Here is a 17,871-nt window from a genome sequence, read left to right as displayed (position 1 = left end):
GATAAACAAGCGTGGCTTAGGTTAATATGTTGTAGTGTATACAGAGCTATGCTATCATGCATCTGAGTAATGTGCTGCCCACGACAGGTAATACAATACATTCCAAATACAAAAAACATGCAGCGTTCTAGTCTGGCACAGCTTCTTTCCTGAACTTTAAGCAATTTTTATACAAGCTGTAATCCTATAATTTTGCTGATATACACTATTTTCCATTTGTGAAATTACGGGGTTTCATTTATTTATTGATTGATTTTGCTGAATGTGAAAATCTCCCCTAATACTTTAATTGCCAAAGTAAGTTGAATGTTGCCTAATAGCTCATTTTTCTTTTTTACCTTTTTCATCTTCTACAGGAGCACATGCCCACTTTTCTGTTCAATGGTTATGAAGATCTGGATACCTTTAAGCTTTTAGAAGAAGAAGATTTGGATGAACTGAACATCCGAGATCCTGAGCACAGAGCTGTTCTCCTCACAGCCGTGGAACATCTACAGGAGTATGATAGTATGTGGGATGTTTGAGGTTTTCAGTTTCAATAGCGCTCTACCAGCTTTGAAATGCTTCCAGCAGAGAACTGGTTCCCAGATTCTGACATTTCTATCCTAATCTAGTAATTTCCAGGGTCTTCCTGGGTGACAACATTTAGATTTTTGAGGAGTGACTTAAGACTTGTATTTGTTCTGCCACAATTCTTTATGTAAGCCTTGCATACCCAGGTTATTCAAATGATGTCAGATTGCATCACCTACTTGTTAGAATACTGATGTTCAAGGATAAATGCTGACATAACATACTCTAAGTAGGAAGCTGAGGCATAGCAAATGGTGAAGAAGAGACTTCTAGCTAGAGAGATTAAGGTTATCAAGGGTGGGAAAAACATCAGCGCCTAGAATTTTGCAGAGAAGGATAATGTGATTTAAATTTTAGATTTAGATTTTTGCACATGCATATAATTGTTGTCCTGTCTGATTTGCAAGATTACACAGGTAGCCTTAAGTTGCACATGCAACAATACAGCGATTTTGAAATATAGAAAAGACTGGTCAGATGCGAAGAATGAAAGGCAATGATCCAACTGTTTAATATGCAGCAGTGCAACTCTGCCTATAGTGCAGATGGTCTCAGGCAAGTTGTAAAGGTAATAGAAAGCAGAATAAGCCCTGACAGTTAAACTGGGTAGGATCATCCCTGCACAGGAGGAAGCAGGTTACCGTCTATGTAGTAGCCAAGAGTCATAGTAGAGTAGAATCATTTATTTGAAAAGCAAGTCTTGCTTGAGACAGAAATGCAGATGCATTCAGTATGTAGTTGAAGCACCCCAAGATGTACTGAATTTCCCCTCCATTCCTAAATACTGGCAGAAGTTTAGTATCCCAGAAATCAGAATCAGTGAAATGAATTCTGGAAGTACTTTCTCCACTGATTCTGTGCAAAATCCTCTGTTCTAGCTAAACTGCCATAGCAACAATTTGAACAGTTGCTTTATTAAGTGGGAAATGCTTAATTCTGTTATAAAGAGGTTTGTGGTCACTGTCTCTGGATAGTGCTTTGTGGCCCAAGCTGTCACCAACATGTAGTGTGTCTGTTTCACAAAGAGGCATCTGGACTTCCTACGCCTTTTGCCACACACCAGTAAAACAGCAGAATTGGATTCTTTTCATTAGCATCAAGTAACTTTTTGCCACCTAATATGAGTTTCTTTTTAACATTTTCAGATCTGTTTAAAATGTTCACTTCTCAGAAGTGAACATTTTTTTAGGAACCTTTAATTTTGTTTTGAAAAGTCGAACTATTTGATGTGGTGGCTGGAAAGTATGAATTCCAGCTCCAAGTCAGGATGATGAGCAGAAAGAATGGATGCTTGACTGCTGGAACCTGGGAGGAGCAGATGCACTTCATTCTGCACCATAATAACCTTTCATTTGCTTAGAATAGAAATCAAAATAATGTTTTTTAGGTTTGTTTTTTTTGTTAGGGTTTTTTTCAGGATGAGGTGGGGCAGGGAATGTAACATAAACAGAATCTCTCACATCATGAAGTTTATTTCTATATCTTCAACTCCAGATTTAGTCCCTTTACAAAACATGGTTTCTAACTGATTGCAGTAGATAAATTCCTAGAATCTAGTCTACACAACAGCCTGGACTGGACCACACCTGAGTGCTGCCTTCCTGACCAAGGAAGGAAGGGATTTTAAAACCAGTCTCTCCTTTGTCCCTCCCCATTCCTTAGGGTCATTATGTAACTTTGCCAGACCTATTCCTGATCTTTCCTCTTGGTTCCTTCAGCAAAATAGGTCAGGGTTAGGATTTTATCTGATTTTGATGTGTTTTTTTTTTTCACTTTATTTCATTCTCCATCACGCTTTTTGCTTTTGTTTTGAAGAAACTTTGACACCATAGGGTGCATTGCAGTTGAGACACATTAAAAAGAGCCAGTGGGTTGTGGGAGGTTGTCCACCCCCTCTACTCTGTCCTGGTGAGGCCACATCTGAAGTACTGGGCTTGGTTCAGTTCTGGGCTCCTCAGTCCAGGAAAGACAGGGAACTTCTAGAGAGAGCCAAAGCTGGGCTACAAAGATGATAAGGGGCCTAAAGCAGTTTCCTTATGAGGAAGGGCTTAAAGCTCTGGGTCTGTTCAGCTTGGACAACAGAAGACTGAGAGGGGATCTTATCAGTACTTTTTAAATACCTAAAGAGTGGGAATCAAATGTACAGGGACATGCTCTTTTCAGCGGTGCCCAGAGACAGAACAATGGGCACAAACTGAAACATAGGAAGTTCCATACAAACATAAAGAAAAACTTATTTGAGAGCGACAGAGCGCTGGAACGGGCTGCCCAGGGAGATTTTGGAGCCTCCTTCTTTGGATGTATTCTGAATCCGCCTGGACACTTTCCTATGCAACCTACAATAGGGAAACTGCTTTTGCAGGGGACTGGACTAAGTGATCTCCAGAGGTTCCTTCCAATCCCCACAATTGTGTGATCATTTTAAATGGATTTTAGTGGTTTGAAGTTGTAGGAGTTGTATTCAGAGCAGCTGAGGGGTGCACACATCTTTCATTCATTGTGTGCTGCACTGCTCCCTGAAACTTAAAGCAGAGGCTGTGCTGTTCAGGATGAATGCCTGAGACAGTGTTTCTCCCTTTGTAATGGTTGTTGGTAATACTCACTCTTTTCTTACCATTTGATCTGTTATAGTTGTTCTTACAGTGAAAATAAAATTAAAAACAGAAGGTTGAGAAGTTCAGCTGAATTCTCTGTTTGCCCCTATTTTCAGTGCGTTCTCATTTCTTCTAGGTAACAGCGACCAGTCAGGATCTCAGGAGAAACTTCTCATTGAAGGTCAAGGCCTAGCTGGATGCTCTCCTCGGGACTCTGGATGCTACGAAAGCAGTGAAAACCTGGAGAATGGTATTAATGACAGCAACAAGTCTTATAATCCTCATAGGCTGTTTGCAGTAGATAAGTTCTTATGCATTTTGCTCCTGTTCATAGCTTATGCAAACAACTTCATTCTTGAGTTTCTCCCTTACTTTGCCTGCCTCTTTCCCTCTTGACTGGAGCCATTGGTTTTCATTTCTATCATTTCTCGTTTATTTATTTGCAGTGGTAGAAAACAAATCACATTTCACAAATCATTTTCTTTTTTTTTTTTTTATCCTAAAACAAGAGATACTTTACTGCCATTTCTCACTTCTCCACTCCTTACCATAGTCTCACGCAGCCATGCCTCGTGTGACTGGTTCTGCTTAGCCTTGCTAAGGGACCACTGGCAATGGAAAAGTCTCTGAACTACACTGGGCTTAGGAGAATTTCTTCTGAACCTATACAAAAGCAGTTTATAAGAAACGTGATGTGGTTTAGGCTATTTACGAGCAATACAAATACTTTACTAAGGACGAAATATTAAAAGGGATGAAATTAGTTTGGGTTACACTTGGTGTTTGGCATAATCAATCTAAGCTTTTGAGCGCTGGTTTGGCTTCAGACAGCCTGGTTTCATCATTAACATGAACAACAAATATAAAAAAGAAACCAAGAACAAAATAAACAGACACTGTGTGCTCCCTTCAGTAGCCATTTCTCCCATTTAAAATAAGAGCTGAAGGTCTTTCATTTACCGTAGGCATCTTCTGTCGATCTGCCACTCAGAGGTCATCATTTGTTGAAGAAAACTTCAGTTTGCTCTGAAGCTGTGTGCCTGAAATTAGCCATGTACTAAATTCCTGAAAGCTGAGAGGATTTTTTTATGCATGAATTTTCATGCAGTAGACATACTGAAATGTAATCATAGCCAGATATATGGCATATGTAGCAGTTTTCTTTCCTTTTTATCTCTAGATGCCATCATAATGTTAGCTACAGCACTGACATTAGATAGCTACCTGTACATTTTCCTTATTTTATGTAATAAAACATTTAGAAAGCAACTGTTATTGCCCTTCTTCTTAGACACTTACTTATACATTTAAACTATTGCTTCTGAGTTTTGCTAAGTGTGAAATACAACTAATGGATTTTATATTGCTTTTCATCTATGGCTTTCTGTATCAGTTTTGCTCAAAAATGTATTTAGCAGTTGTTTTGAAAAACATGATGAAAAGAATATTCAGTATGGGATTCGTTTGGATATTTTGTCACAGCTGGTTAATCTGGCATATGCTCCCACCTTGTTTGCAAAGCTCAAGGACCATAATTGCTTACATGCATGTTTTCAAAGTAAGTTGGCTGCTTGTCTATTAAAATAAGGGTAATAATTTGTCTAGGATAAACATTATAATGTGTAGATTGGCAATAACAAACTGCTTTTCATAGAGAGGAAAATGAAATGCATTCTGAGAAGAAATTGATATTCATATTTCCTGGAGAATTATTTTACATAATATTTTAGTGAGTAGTGCCCTGTTCTGGGATGATGTTGTACCTTTTGGCATCAGTTCAGTCATTCATCTCACCTTAGAGTATGGATTAAGAATGGTTTGCCACATGCTGGCAGTGGTACAGGTGTAATTTATCTAGGTACTTCTCTGGACCTCATTGCAAAAATACTTAGGGCAATTGTGATTTTATTCCAGTTTGGAGAGAGCAAGAAACATAGTTTTTGTGACCTATTCAGTTCTAGACAGGAAGAAAATAAGAGCAGAAGGCAACAATTCAGGATCATATCATTGGTCTATTTAGATCAGTTTTCGGTTTGATAAAAGGCATAGAGGGAGCTTTCCTTTAGACTGTGCTACAGTGCAGTTACTGGGCTTCTCATATATGCAAGTGTTGTCTGTCCAAGACACATTTGGAAATCTTATCAGAAATCTGCTTCTTTCAGGAATCAGCCAAAAGCAGGTATCAAGGAGGACAGTGTAAGTGGTAACTTAGGCTTCCTGAGGTACTTTTGGGGAATTAATCATTCAGGAACTTAAGGATTCCCTGAATTTTGTACAGTTCAGTGTGTTCCATTTTCCTTAATCTGTTTTTTTATGAAAATCCCTGGTCTTCCTTAGGGACTCCATACCTAACAGTGTCTGGGTATAGACCTCATGCTCCTCAAGTCATCTATTTTCTAGTCTAAACACTGTTAATTATTCATTGTATGTCATATCTCTGGTCATGCTCTATGAACCTTTTCCTGTTGCGGTGCATAGTTTTGTAAGGAGGGAAGGGGTTTAAAGACAACAGCAATTTCATGTGCAGGGAGCTGAATAGTCAGACAAACCATGACTTTATCAGGTAGGATTTGTTCCGGAACTGAAGCCAGATTGCTGTAGTGCCAACTGGGTATCCAGATCACTTAAGCGTTCAGTGCTAATTAATTAGAAAAGGAAGTAACAGAAATGGTGGCCATATCGCCTGATACAAGGTGCTTTTCTACTAGTTTGTATTCATTAAAAAAGCACCGAGACTAGGATTGTTTCTGGCACCATCATCTTCATTGTGTCAGTAGAGCTGTTTGAAATGCACACAGAAATACAGGCACAGAAAGCAAGGCCAAAAACAGTTAATAAAATCTGGGTTCTATACAGGCCTTTGAAGGTATGCTGTGTGTGGTTTTGTGTACTTAATTCTCTGAGGGTGTTCTTCTGCATAGAAAAACTACTGAAGAAAACACTGAAAATTTGTTTCTGTAGCTCAGATACCTGTGGAATTACTCTCAAAGGTTATTTCCTTTCTTCTGAGGCAGATGATGACAGAGAATTGAAAGGTTTGTTCTCTGCATTCTAACAGTGTGAACTATCAGAGAGGTGCTTTATCTAACAAAAACTGCAGCATAATGCTAAATAAAAGGGTGAAGTATGCTTGTAGCTCTATCTGAACCGGAAGACTGAGCAAACTTTTCATTGATTTTGTGTAAGGAACACCCTTATTAGTTTAGTTTTCCCCCAGACTGTTGTGCCCTTCTGGGCGTATTTAAATTGGAGATGCTCCTGTGGTTGACAGCACTATGAGCAGCATTAGACTTTTTGACAGTATCAGGGAATCATAAGAGTGAATTGCTAGCAAATAAGCTGACATTAAAAACGTGTTTAAGATTTTAATATCTATGCACTTTAACTGTTGCAGTTCAAAGTTTTGTTTGTTTGCTTTTCGAGATAGGAAGGGAATGTTACATTTGACGACATTTGTTAATATACATTCCCACCTTATGAAAACAACTTAAAATATAATTAGAAATCTGTTTCGTTACCTTCCTTTCTTAATTTCTCAGGAGCATGATGAAATTACACCTGCCAGTCAGGAGGGAGGAAGGAATAGCTAGAAAAAGAGAAATCACAAGGGTCTGTTGCTTATGACTTAAATCTGCATAAGCAGAATTGCATTCTGAACCCCCCAATCTGTGATTCTCTGAATTGCTGCACAAGTTAGACTTGTAAGAGAAAATATGAGTAATGAAGAAAACACTCCTTTCCATACTCACTACATACTGATATTTCTACCTGGGGCACTAAGGAATCAAAGTAATATTTCTTAAATATGTGTTTTTGATGTGGTTGGAAGTTACTCTCAGAAGGCAGCAGTCACACACTGCAGAGGAGTGCAGACAGACAGATAAGCCTTTCTACTACTTCTCTAAGTCATCTGTACACAAGGTGGTAGTGGAGGAACCAACTCAATCTGTGATACGTCTATTAGCGTTTGGGGGAAATGATGATATTTAGCTCCAGTTGAGCTGTGATCTGTACAGCTTCTGAGAGAGGAGCTCTTGTAAGCTTGTATTCACCACTGTGGGTACACACTGATTTTACACAGAACAACCTTGCTGGCATACCAGTAGATGTGGCTAACTCCTTTTTGAGAAGGAATATTTCCTTATTTCTCTTTAGTAAAGGAAGTTGAGGTTACTTTTAGTTTTCTGAATGTTTTGGTTTTAAACTCTTTGAGCAGAGAAGAAGTGAAAGCAAGCTTTTCCCCTTTTTAGGTTAACTAGGTGCTTTCTTTTTATAACAGGAGTTTTGGAGATAGGATATTCTTAAGTAAGACTTAGGTATGTTAGCATTTGTATTCAAAGAAAGTAATGTATTTTATTCAAAAACAAAGCATTAAGCTTCTTTTGGGATGAAGTTTTGGAGGAAAACTGTATGAAAGGAAAGCATGTGTTGCTCAAAAGTACACAAGATTAATTTAATTTGATTTAAGCTAGCAAAAGTTCTCAGATATAAAAAAAAGTAAATGACCCATTAATTGCCATTTGGGGATTTTGATAGCATTTAGACTAAGCTTCCTCCACACACACGCTGGAAAAAGAAGTTCCAAGCTTTATCTATCTGTCATTATTTTAGGAAGTTACTGTAGGTGAGGAGAGTGTCCTTGTCACTAGAAGAAAATAATTATTCTGGATGTGCTGTCATTCTGAGGGGTTGTCTGCTTTGAGACAAATTTACTTCTTGTGAAAGATATATATTTGTGTGGCATTGGAGAAATGACCTTGTATTTCATACTCATGAATACAGTAATGAGATCTGAATTTTTCTATCAAGCAGATTTGATAGAATCGCTGTTTAAGAGTGATGGTGCATATCATAAAAAATATGAAGTAAAGCTTACAAAGGACGTGTGTTTTGTATTGGTTCAAGTCATCTCATCTTCAGTGATATAATAACACATCACGCTTCTGAGACCTTCCATTCTGAGAAAGTGTGTGACATGAGAACAGCGCTAAGATTAGCCACTCTAGAAACTGTCTTTTGCAATCGTTCTCTGTCTCATAGTATAATTTTTCTTCCCATAAAACTTTTGAGGCTGAAAGCAACTTCACAAAGGGATTGGTGCAACACCAGTATTCCCAAGACCTTATTGCTTTCTGATTTGCCACTGAAAACTGTTGTTTACTTAAAAGATGAAATAACTGCTGGCAAGCTGTGTAATTAAAACAAATGTGATCTATTTTGTAAAAGCATTCCTGAGCGATCTGGTAAACTTTGTTGGGCAATGAACATTATTATCACCATCCTAAATGAATTATAAAGGTGGAGAAGAATGATAGATCTATAGTTCTGTATAGGGTCAAACTTGTTAATATATCAAGTATAAGATATCAGGACTAGCTACAGGATAATTTTTCATCGAAAAGAGTTTGAGTGACCGAGGCTTCAAAGCTCTGCAAACTGAGGAATAGAAAGGATAGTAATTACTTTAAATATAGTTTCCTTACTTGATGGTAGTTATCACTTCTTCATTAGTAAAACTAAAGCTCTGAAATTCACACATTTAAAATGGTACTGAATTCTTGTACATTCAGAGTTAACAAAAAACAGTGAATCGTCGTGTTTCAAAGCTGTTTAAAATTGATCCGCTATTAGTACACAGCAGATGTCTTTTTAATGGTGGGTTTTGATTTATTTGCTTCTAGGTAAAACCCGAAGGACCTGTATTCTGCCCTCGAAATCGTCAAGTGAGCATAGCTTTAAAGACTTCAGCAGACACCAGCTATCAAATTATCCTACACTCCCACTGACCAAGTCAATAGAAACTCTACAGCAAGGAGAAAAAGAAAGCCGGTTGAGCTGTGCACATCATGCTCTGAAGAGCTCTGTCAAACCCCCAGCTGTCATGGGTCTGAAGAAGAACCGCAGAAGTTTACCAGTTGCTGTCTGTCGGAGCTATGAAACTCTGGATGGATCTCAGAGTGTGGATGTATGGCCAAGATCTCACTCCTTGGATGATCTCCAGGGAGATTCCAATACCAATCTACAAGACAGTAGCAAGAAAGATTATTTTGCTCAGGATTCACTGGATACAGCAAAAAAGGCAGCTGGATCTGCCCTGCCACCTCAGTCGTGTGGGGGCAGTTGTGTGGTCGATAACTTGATGCCTAAGCAGGGTAAAGCAGCTACTGGTTCTCAGAAGGGTAGAGGTAAGGAGTTGGAGTGCTCTGTAATGGAGAGTGCAGTTGGGAAACCTTTTCCATTCCCTGTGAAACACTGTGAAGCTCAGGCTGCCTTGGTGACACATTCTGCAACAAGGACACCTCTGGAAATACAGAGTAAGGGTTTTCATGACCTTGCACGGGCTGACTATGCTCCAGTCCTCAAGGGAGGTCTAGAAGCTGAGCAAAAAGGCACAAATGAGACAAGAATGCAACCAAAAAATCCCTCTCAGCCACCACCTGTTCCTGCCAAAAAATGCCGAGAACGCCTTACTAATGGATTATATCATCCTCCCATGACCCCCAGTGGGAACAACTCAAGTCAAGAAGCACCGTGTTTGCCAGTAAAAAAGACCAGTGCATCCACTCCCACTGATTCTCATGGAGTACCTGTCCATAGGACATCTGAACAGGAGCCCAGCACCCCTCCTAGCTCACTGCCACCCTGGCTGTTGGAGCAACCAGAGACTAAAAGTGTTCAGCAGCACATGATAAAGCTAGGGCCTGCTTCAGCAAGGAAAGTCTCTTGTAGCAGGGGAATGGATTTGGAAATGGTAATAGAAAACAAGTTGCAGTCTGAAGGTATCGATCTTACTGAAGAGCCATACTCAGACAAGGTACGTGGAGCACATTGCCTCAATGTTTTCCTACCAGTGTTGCAAGGGCTAGTCTTTCATCTATCTTATCTTTTATATTTTTGTGCGTAACCAACCTGCATAAGCTATAAATCATTAAGACACTAGGTATTCTATAACTATGCTTGACTTTACTATCAGGCCTTTTGTCTATAGTAACCATTTAGATGTGTTGTAGAGGGACTGAGATATCCCAGGCATACTTTGAGCCTTCAGCTTTTCAGGTCACCAGTACCTTGGTGGCACTGAGCATGAAAACATCTCTTTTGTTGCCACTGTAGTCAAGCTGAAGAAGAAAGTCACGTAGACGTTATGTTTTCAGAAAAATATGAGTTGATAGCATAGTGATGAGGACATACTTCTGGGAAGGAGGGGGTTTTAACTCCCAGTCCTTTGAGGATTGCTTTTTCAGTTTTCTTGGAAGAGTCACTGGCTAAAATGCATGAGCAGTGTTGGAAAGGAGAACAGAATGCAGAAGTTTCCCATATCCCAGGAGAAGTATCCTTGTCAGTAAATAGGGCTCATTCATTTCTCGTTTTTCTGGACCATCTTCTCATGTACCCTACAAAAGCAGAATTGAGCCAGCAGCAGACTTGCATGAATTTTATGCTCCTAACCACTTCCAAAAAATCAGCCAAATTTTGACATGTCACATATCACATGCCACAAGGGAGAATATTACTAAGCTTGTAAAAGCCTGCAGCTTTTGGTGCCTAGGAAACATGACAATTCGAAATAAAGTTGCTGATTAATTCACAAGTCTTCTGCAGTTGGGTGGTGCCCATGAGTAGGTCATCGTGGAGCTGCCAGGGGGGGTACTGCACTAGAGCTTGATAGGTGGTCTAACTGCAGTGGCACAGTGCTTAGGAAGAAGTATTAGCTTACCTATATCCTACTCAGGTAGGAAATGTATATAAAACAAGAGCATGTTTATAAATCAAACAACATGCTGTTGACATAAACTGAGGAAAGAGTCCTCATATGAAGAAAAAATTAATTAGGATATGTGAATAGAGTAAATTAGAATCTAAGAGATGTTCTTCAATGTAAACTTTGCTGTCACTAGTCTGTATCTGGAAGTTCTTCCCCTGTTACTGCTGTTGGAGATTAGGCAGCTCTGTCATGCGGCCACCAAAAGAATCAGGAAGCATCTAGTCAAAGGATCACATCAGTTAACTGGTTAATCTAACAGTGTGGCCTTTGGGGCCAGCCCAGTTCAAGTTAAGCACAACAGAAGTTTTGCTGTTGATTTCAGGAAGGCTGGAACTGATCTTAAAGCTCATGAAAGGTGTATACTGCTGTTTTTACACCATTTATAGCTAAATACAATTATTTTTAAGTATCTCAAGGAAAAATGCTTCTTTCTTCCATCCCACACTTCTTAGTTTGCATTGATTGATCTGTACTGATGCACTTCTTTCACTTTTCTTCTTGGCTGGCTGGGAACATTCAGCATGGTCGCTGTGGCATTCCTGAGGCTTTGGTACAGAGGTACTCCGAAGACTTAGACCAGCCTGAAAAGGATGTTGCTGCAAACATGGACCAAATTCGGGTAAAGCAGCTGAGGAAGCAGCATCGCATGGCAGTGAGTATTTCCTTAAATCCAAGCTTCTTAATTATGAACAGACTTTTAAAAAGCACTGACTGCTGACAAAGAGAGCTATCTGTTGAGTCTTAGTACAGAAGTGTTACCTGAGTGCTCACTCAGCAATAGCAACATTTGCAGGGGTGCTACAGGGACAGCAGATCCCTTCTGCCCCTGTACTCAGCACTGGTGAGGCCACACCTCGAGTACTGTGTCCAGTTTTGGGCCAACTCACTGCAAGAAAGACATCAAGGCCCTGGAATGTGTTCAGAGAAGGGCAACAAAGCTGGTGAGGGGTCTGGGGCACAGGCCGTATGAGGAGAGACTGAAGGAGGGAATGTTCAGCCTGGAGAAGAGGAGACTCAGGGGAGACCTTATAGCTCTCTATAACTTCCTGAAGGGAGGTTGTAGTGAGCTGGGGGTTGGCCTCTTCTCTCGTGTCATTAGTGATAGGACTGGAGGGAATGGTTTCAAGCTGCAGCAGGGAAGATTGAGGCTGGACATTAGGAAATATTACTTCTCAGAAAGGGTGGTGAGGCACTGGAATGGACTGCCCAGGGAGGTGGTGGAGTCACCGACCCTGGGGGTGTTCAAGGAACGATTGGATGTTGTGTTGAAGGACATGGTTTAGTGGGAGTTATTGGTGATAGGTGAACGGTTGGACTGGATGATCTTTTAGGTCTTTTCCAACCTCGGTGATTCTATGATTCTCCTGTCCCAAAGGAGGATAACTAGTAATTGAAAACAGAGTGGATGACCCTTTTCTTTGTTTTTCTGACTGAATCCCTGGAAATTCTAAGGAAATTGCCGGCAGACGTAACACTTGCTAAGGATGGCATTCATTGAACAGTTCAGCGTTGATATCTGAAAAGTTTTGTATTCCTTTATCATTTCTCAAAATACACCATTCTCCATTATTGTTCTTAGAAAAATCAGAAGAGGGCAGCAGTCAAAAGCTTTCATGTCTATTCATAAAAGAGCTTGGTCTGTCTGGGGAGGTAGCACACAAAGTCAGTATCCTTTTGTCCTGCATCAGCCTTGGAAGGCTCCTCACTGGGTGTTTTTTGAGTGGTTTCAAATAAATTCAGAATGGTACATGACAGTTGTCTGAATACTGCCACCTGCATCTGCCCAAACTGTTACCATTGCTCCTGCCCAGCCTTTCTGCCCACACACCACTCTCATACCAAAAGCGTGGCATGCATTAGAGGGAAAAACAAATACATCTGCTGGTCAAATTCTGCCAACTTGAAAGAAAAACAAGACTTGCAGTAAAACAAGCACTATGTTTAACATAAAGGTGTTGTTTTCCTTCTTTTTTCTTCTTTTCTGTCCAGATTCCAAGTGGAGGGCTCACTGAAATTTGCCGAAAACCTATATCACCAGGACTTATCACCTCTGTATCTGACTGGCTGATTTCCATTGGCCTACCCATGTATTCCAGCCCACTCACAGAAGCAGGGTTCAACACACTGAGCAAAGTGCCTTCTCTGTCACAAACTTGCCTTCAGGAAGCTGGCATCACAGAGGAAAGGCACATAAGCAAGCTCCTGGCAGCAGCAAGACTCTTCAAACCTCTCGATCCAGATGCAATTTAACATGCTCCATAGCGTGACATTGCCTAGTCAAGATCCCACTGCTTCTTCCTGCACCAATTTTGCCCTAATTACTTTGCATAACTAAAGGGATCAAGGAAGTGGCTCCCAGTGACAGGCAGATTGCTTCTTCAGAGGATACGAAATGTTTCAATTGCTGTCTTTGGCAACTGAAGGAGAAGAGAAGCAACCACCAGGTAACACAGATGTGGTACTTCCCTCCCCTCTCACTCCCTTGTAAAGTATTCCTGTTTCATAAAGCGCGTAGGGCTGGCCTGAGATCACACAGCTTCAGAGAATTGAGGGACCTTACCTGCTTTTCCACAAGTTTGTGAAAATGTTACTAATAATAGGCCCTGTGTTTGTGGAGAAGTGCTTAGGTTGGGGGCTTTCTGTACATCTGGATACCTGGAGTCAGTCCTACAGACCATGTACAAATCAAGATGCAAGTCCCAGTAGAAGCTATTTGGCAAATGCCTTTTTTTTTTTTGTCAGACTAGAGCTAAATGCATACCCTTCTTTCCTGGTCATCTTTGCTGTTGCTTGATGTAGGTCCCAATACGCCTCAAAGCCTTTAGCTAGGCCAAAGTCAATGGACTGAAGTTAATTTACGGTATGGTCCATTTCTGTCACTCCCATGCAATTAACCCTAGGAGAGTCAGAAAGCTTCTTTTAATTTGTACAGAACTGAGGTCATTTTTATAACTGCTTTTTAGCAATCTGCTTTTTATTTGCCTTAAAACAAGCTTTTAAGCAGTTACGTAATGTTCACTTACCTGTACTCATGCTTCCCAACCCTTGTTTCAACCTGTCACTCATAAGCTGCACTTAGGGTGATATTCAGCTTAAGTAGCTTCTATAAATTGCCTCATCGTGACATCTTATGTGTTGTAAAGATGCTTTTCCAAATGCAGGGTTATGCTAGGTTTCAGTTGTGAGGCTAACTTCCTGTTCACTGCAGTCTGCATTTACTGTTGTTACTAAACAGTTCCAAAATATACTGCCTTGTATATATGTAACTGCTTTTCATTTTAATCATATTCTGTGTACTGTGTTATACTGTCAATCATTATGCTGCAGCTTTGACTTGGTATCCTGACCATATCGATTCCAAACAGCGGGTTTTTCTGCAAATTAAAAATCACTTGTGGGGGATAAAATGTATCAAAAAGCAATTTGTGTCCCAATGAAATCACCAGATCCTGTAATTCCATCTCCTGGACAAAAAATAGCGATCCTATATAGTCTTACGAATTACACTGTGATTATAGAACAGTTGGTGTCTTTCATGTCTGAGCGCTAACGTTACCTCTCACCGGGAGAGAGCATTGTGCTGGCCTATGTGGTGAGACATTTTTTCACTATATTTTTCTGCCTAAATCCTTGTGAAACGTTCCATTCACATATGTGGCTAATGACAGGTTTTACTTTTATATATGGGTACACATTTATATACCAAATGCAGATTGTCACAGATAACATTGTACTAGTTTTTTTTAATTTGGGCTCTCTGTATGATTTATCCTTTAGCTTCTTGTAGTGCAAGTGCTCCATGGAAGGCAGAGCAAGCTTTACTCTGGCAGGCAAAGTGAGGTACAGAAACATGGGCACAGGCCGGGAAGTGAGCCTGCTTCCATTATCAGTCCTGATGTCAGCTCACTGTACAAACCCAGGCAAGTCACTTCACAGTCTGGTGCCTCAGTAATCTCATGCCTGTATTGAGCTAATAACACTACTTTTCCTGATCAAATGCTACCAGATTGATGAGTGGAGAGTTTTGCTTACTACATCAGTCCTTACTATGTACGATACTTACATGGCCATGTTTTACTACAGATGGCAGTTAGTTTGGCTCCTGTGTTAGGCTCATTTCCTAGTTTCAGAGTTGAGTGCTTATAGCATCAGCTTTGAATTCTGTCTGCGTCTGGAAGCACACCATCATGTGAAGGCAGCTAACTCGCTGCTGTCACTTGGAATTGTTCTCAAACAAAACTCTTCCAAATCATTTTTTCACTAATGTTCTCCTAGCGCATAAATCAGTTGTTCTAATGTGACAGCATCAGGAAACACATAGCATAGATGCGTTGAGCCACCGATGCAAAGAAAATGTGGAAAAAGTACATTGTCTTTTTAATGATAATGATTTGTCATTTCCTCTCTGAGGTTTACATGGCAACTATCAGCAAGCAGGAGATCAAAGTACTGAGACTTCCCGGGAGTACTGGCAGGGACCAGAAATTGAGTGAAAGCAAGTACACAACAGCCTGCCTTGGAGCAAAGGAGAAGTCCAGGCTGGCTGTGTGCAGTAAGAAGGGAAACATTTCTTCTTACAGGAAAGGCAAGTCATAGAATAAAGCTCTCCCATATTAATTACTCCCACGCAGATAATAACAGGAGAAGTGCAGGAATAAGCCAAATCCATGTGCCAAAACGCTCTTTTTGACTCCATGGTTTTTAAATAACGGCACGGCCCAGTGAAACCAAATCCCATCCATCCAGCACTGGACTGAGCAGTCTGAGATTTGTGAGTTCTAAAAGTCGCTTTGTTTTTCTTTTTAAGATGGCTCTCTGTAGTCCGACCTGAATTATAATTGTAGTTTCTGTTTTATTCTAAAAAAGCCTTAAGCTTTTCAGTGTTCAAGCTTCCCTGCTGTAGATTCAGTGACCTGTGGCATTCCTCATGCAGTGTGGTAAAGAGCCGTAACCTCTTACATTTCCTTGCAGCCGGTCTGTGCTGTGAGCAAAAGTTCAGTCTTTGACTCTTGGGAAGCACAAAAGAAACCTGCTGCTGGAATCCTAACCTGCTCTGCTCAGGCTAATGGCATTACGCATCTGTCCATTGTACCATTGTAACTCAGATAGCTATTTAACGGTAAGAAGCAGCAAGCCCAAAATATTACAGAATGCCCTCATAAATGTAAGCTTCCATCAGTAACTCTGTTAGTACCCAGATAGTCCCTGTGCTCTGTTTTGGGAGCCTGGCTTTGAGTGCAGACTGGGAGCATGATCAGAAACGTTAAACATTGCGTTATTCTAACAGGTCATCATCTCTAAGAGCAGCAACAGTGGTCGATTCACCAAGTCACAGCTGTGCAATTGTACTGTATTATTTTTAGAATAAATAATACTTTTGGTCCAAGATCCTTTTGTTCTTTAATTGACACCCTTTGGGGAATCAAAACTGTCAAACAAGTTATGTAACCACTAACAAAGTTGCACTTTCTGTATATGAAATCAATATTTAAATAACTTATTTTTCTCCATTTGCTGTTCTTATATGATGTAAAGTAGCTGTAATATACCAGTACTCAGTATGTCCTGCAGTTGGCTTCAACCCAAGAAAGCTGTGTATTGTAAAGAAAAAGGAAAAAAAAAGAGAAAAACAAACTATGAATGTGTAAAGATTATCGTGCTGTTTCATTTAGCAAAACAAATGGTTGACAAAAGGGTTTTCCTGTGTATCAAAACTTGTCTATAATTATACGTCATACTGTTCATAGATAAAATAAATAAATTTCTTTGGTCTCTCTTTTTATTTTGTAGTTCTTAATGCAGCTAAAAGATCTTCTGCTTGCTGCTGTGGGAGCAGTGTGGCTGTTTCATTGCTTATCCTGGGCCCATAGCTCCTCACAGTGTAAGCATTCTCAGCACGTATGTACTAAGTTCGATGCTGCGAGCTGCCTTTGCTGTGTTAATGCCTTGAGGAGATGTGGGCCTTTGCCTCTTGTGTACCTTTAATGTCTGGCTGCTAGGCTTAGGAAGGTCTGGGTGAGAGAGCTCTGCAGTCTCCCTTTGGGAGCTTTTCCAGTTTGCAGTAAAATAATTCAGTATTGGTGGAGCCAGAAAAAGCATGCAGGAGCACAGCTCTCCGGAGTTGTATTTACATTACAGCTCTTGCTTGAAAGTGAGGATTTCCAACCTTGTTTTCAAATGCAGCTGCACGGCATTGGGCTGGCACAGGTGCTTTGCCCTGGATGAGGGCAGCTCTGACTCCTGCAGGTCAATCATGTCTGCAGTCTGTAATAAGATGCCGGTGTCCAGGTGTTAGGGCAAAGAAGCTTTGGGATGTGACTTCCTTCTTGCTTAGTGTGGTGGTGTCTGTTGCTATAGTTAAACTTGCTGCATAATTAATGTGTACAATTAGTGATCTAACTGAGTGCTGTCAAGTCCTCTTGGCCACAGTGCACCATGCCTTGAAAATAATCCTTTATGGATCTTTGCCCAAAGTGACCAGGGTAGGTTGTGCCTGCTTTAGTCGATGCTAACCAGAAGCTTAGCTCTGGGAAGGATTTGAGGAGAAAACAAACAGAAAACCCACACCTTGGACTAGGCCCAGGCAGCCGAATCTCCCATTCCCCTCAAGCAGCGCTCCCATCAGAGCCGTCCAGAAATGCAAGAGGTTTGTGAGAACGGGGCGGCATGCAGTGAGGGTGAACTGTTTTGTTCTTTCCCGTCTGATTATCTTTTAGTTCAGCCGAGGAGCGGGCCGCTGCTGTGCTCGTGCAGCAGAGGGCACTGCTCTGCTGGCTGGGGGAGAGCATTTAGACGGCGTCTGGGGACCGCAGCTGGCTCCAACGCGGGCCGTTTCCAGGAGTCTCTCAAGTAACAAAATAGAAATAAAAACAAAACAAACACTGAAAGACATGAAAAGCCGGAGCTCTTGCCATTGCTGCAGCTGGAAGGAGTATTGCT

The 17,871-nt window shown here is 40.7% G+C and overlaps 1 protein-coding gene across 10 annotated transcripts in view; it reads left to right on the top strand.

The window, feature by feature from the left end:
- LOC140249527 (SAM and SH3 domain-containing protein 1-like) overlaps positions 1-16,707 on the top strand; it is a 503,646-nt gene extending 486,939 nt beyond the window's left edge. For all 10 annotated transcript variants that reach the window (XM_072331311.1, XM_072331315.1, XM_072331314.1 and 7 more), the window contains 5 exons: positions 357-507; positions 3,304-3,417; positions 8,849-9,981; positions 11,453-11,584; positions 12,922-16,707. In XM_072331311.1, coding sequence (XP_072187412.1) covers positions 357-507; positions 3,304-3,417; positions 8,849-9,981; positions 11,453-11,584; positions 12,922-13,182 — 1,791 coding nt within the window. In that variant the 3' untranslated portion in view covers positions 13,183-16,707. The remainder of the gene's footprint in view (positions 1-356; positions 508-3,303; positions 3,418-8,848; positions 9,982-11,452; positions 11,585-12,921) is intronic.
- Positions 16,708-17,871: the final 1,164 nt, after the last annotated feature.

Source organism: Excalfactoria chinensis, chromosome 3 (genome assembly GCF_039878825.1).
Source record: "Excalfactoria chinensis isolate bCotChi1 chromosome 3, bCotChi1.hap2, whole genome shotgun sequence".
Classification (NCBI taxonomy): Eukaryota; Metazoa; Chordata; class Aves; order Galliformes; family Phasianidae; genus Excalfactoria; species Excalfactoria chinensis.
The sequence above is the reverse complement of the archived record's forward strand: the minus strand, read 5'-3'. Positions and strand labels throughout refer to the sequence as shown.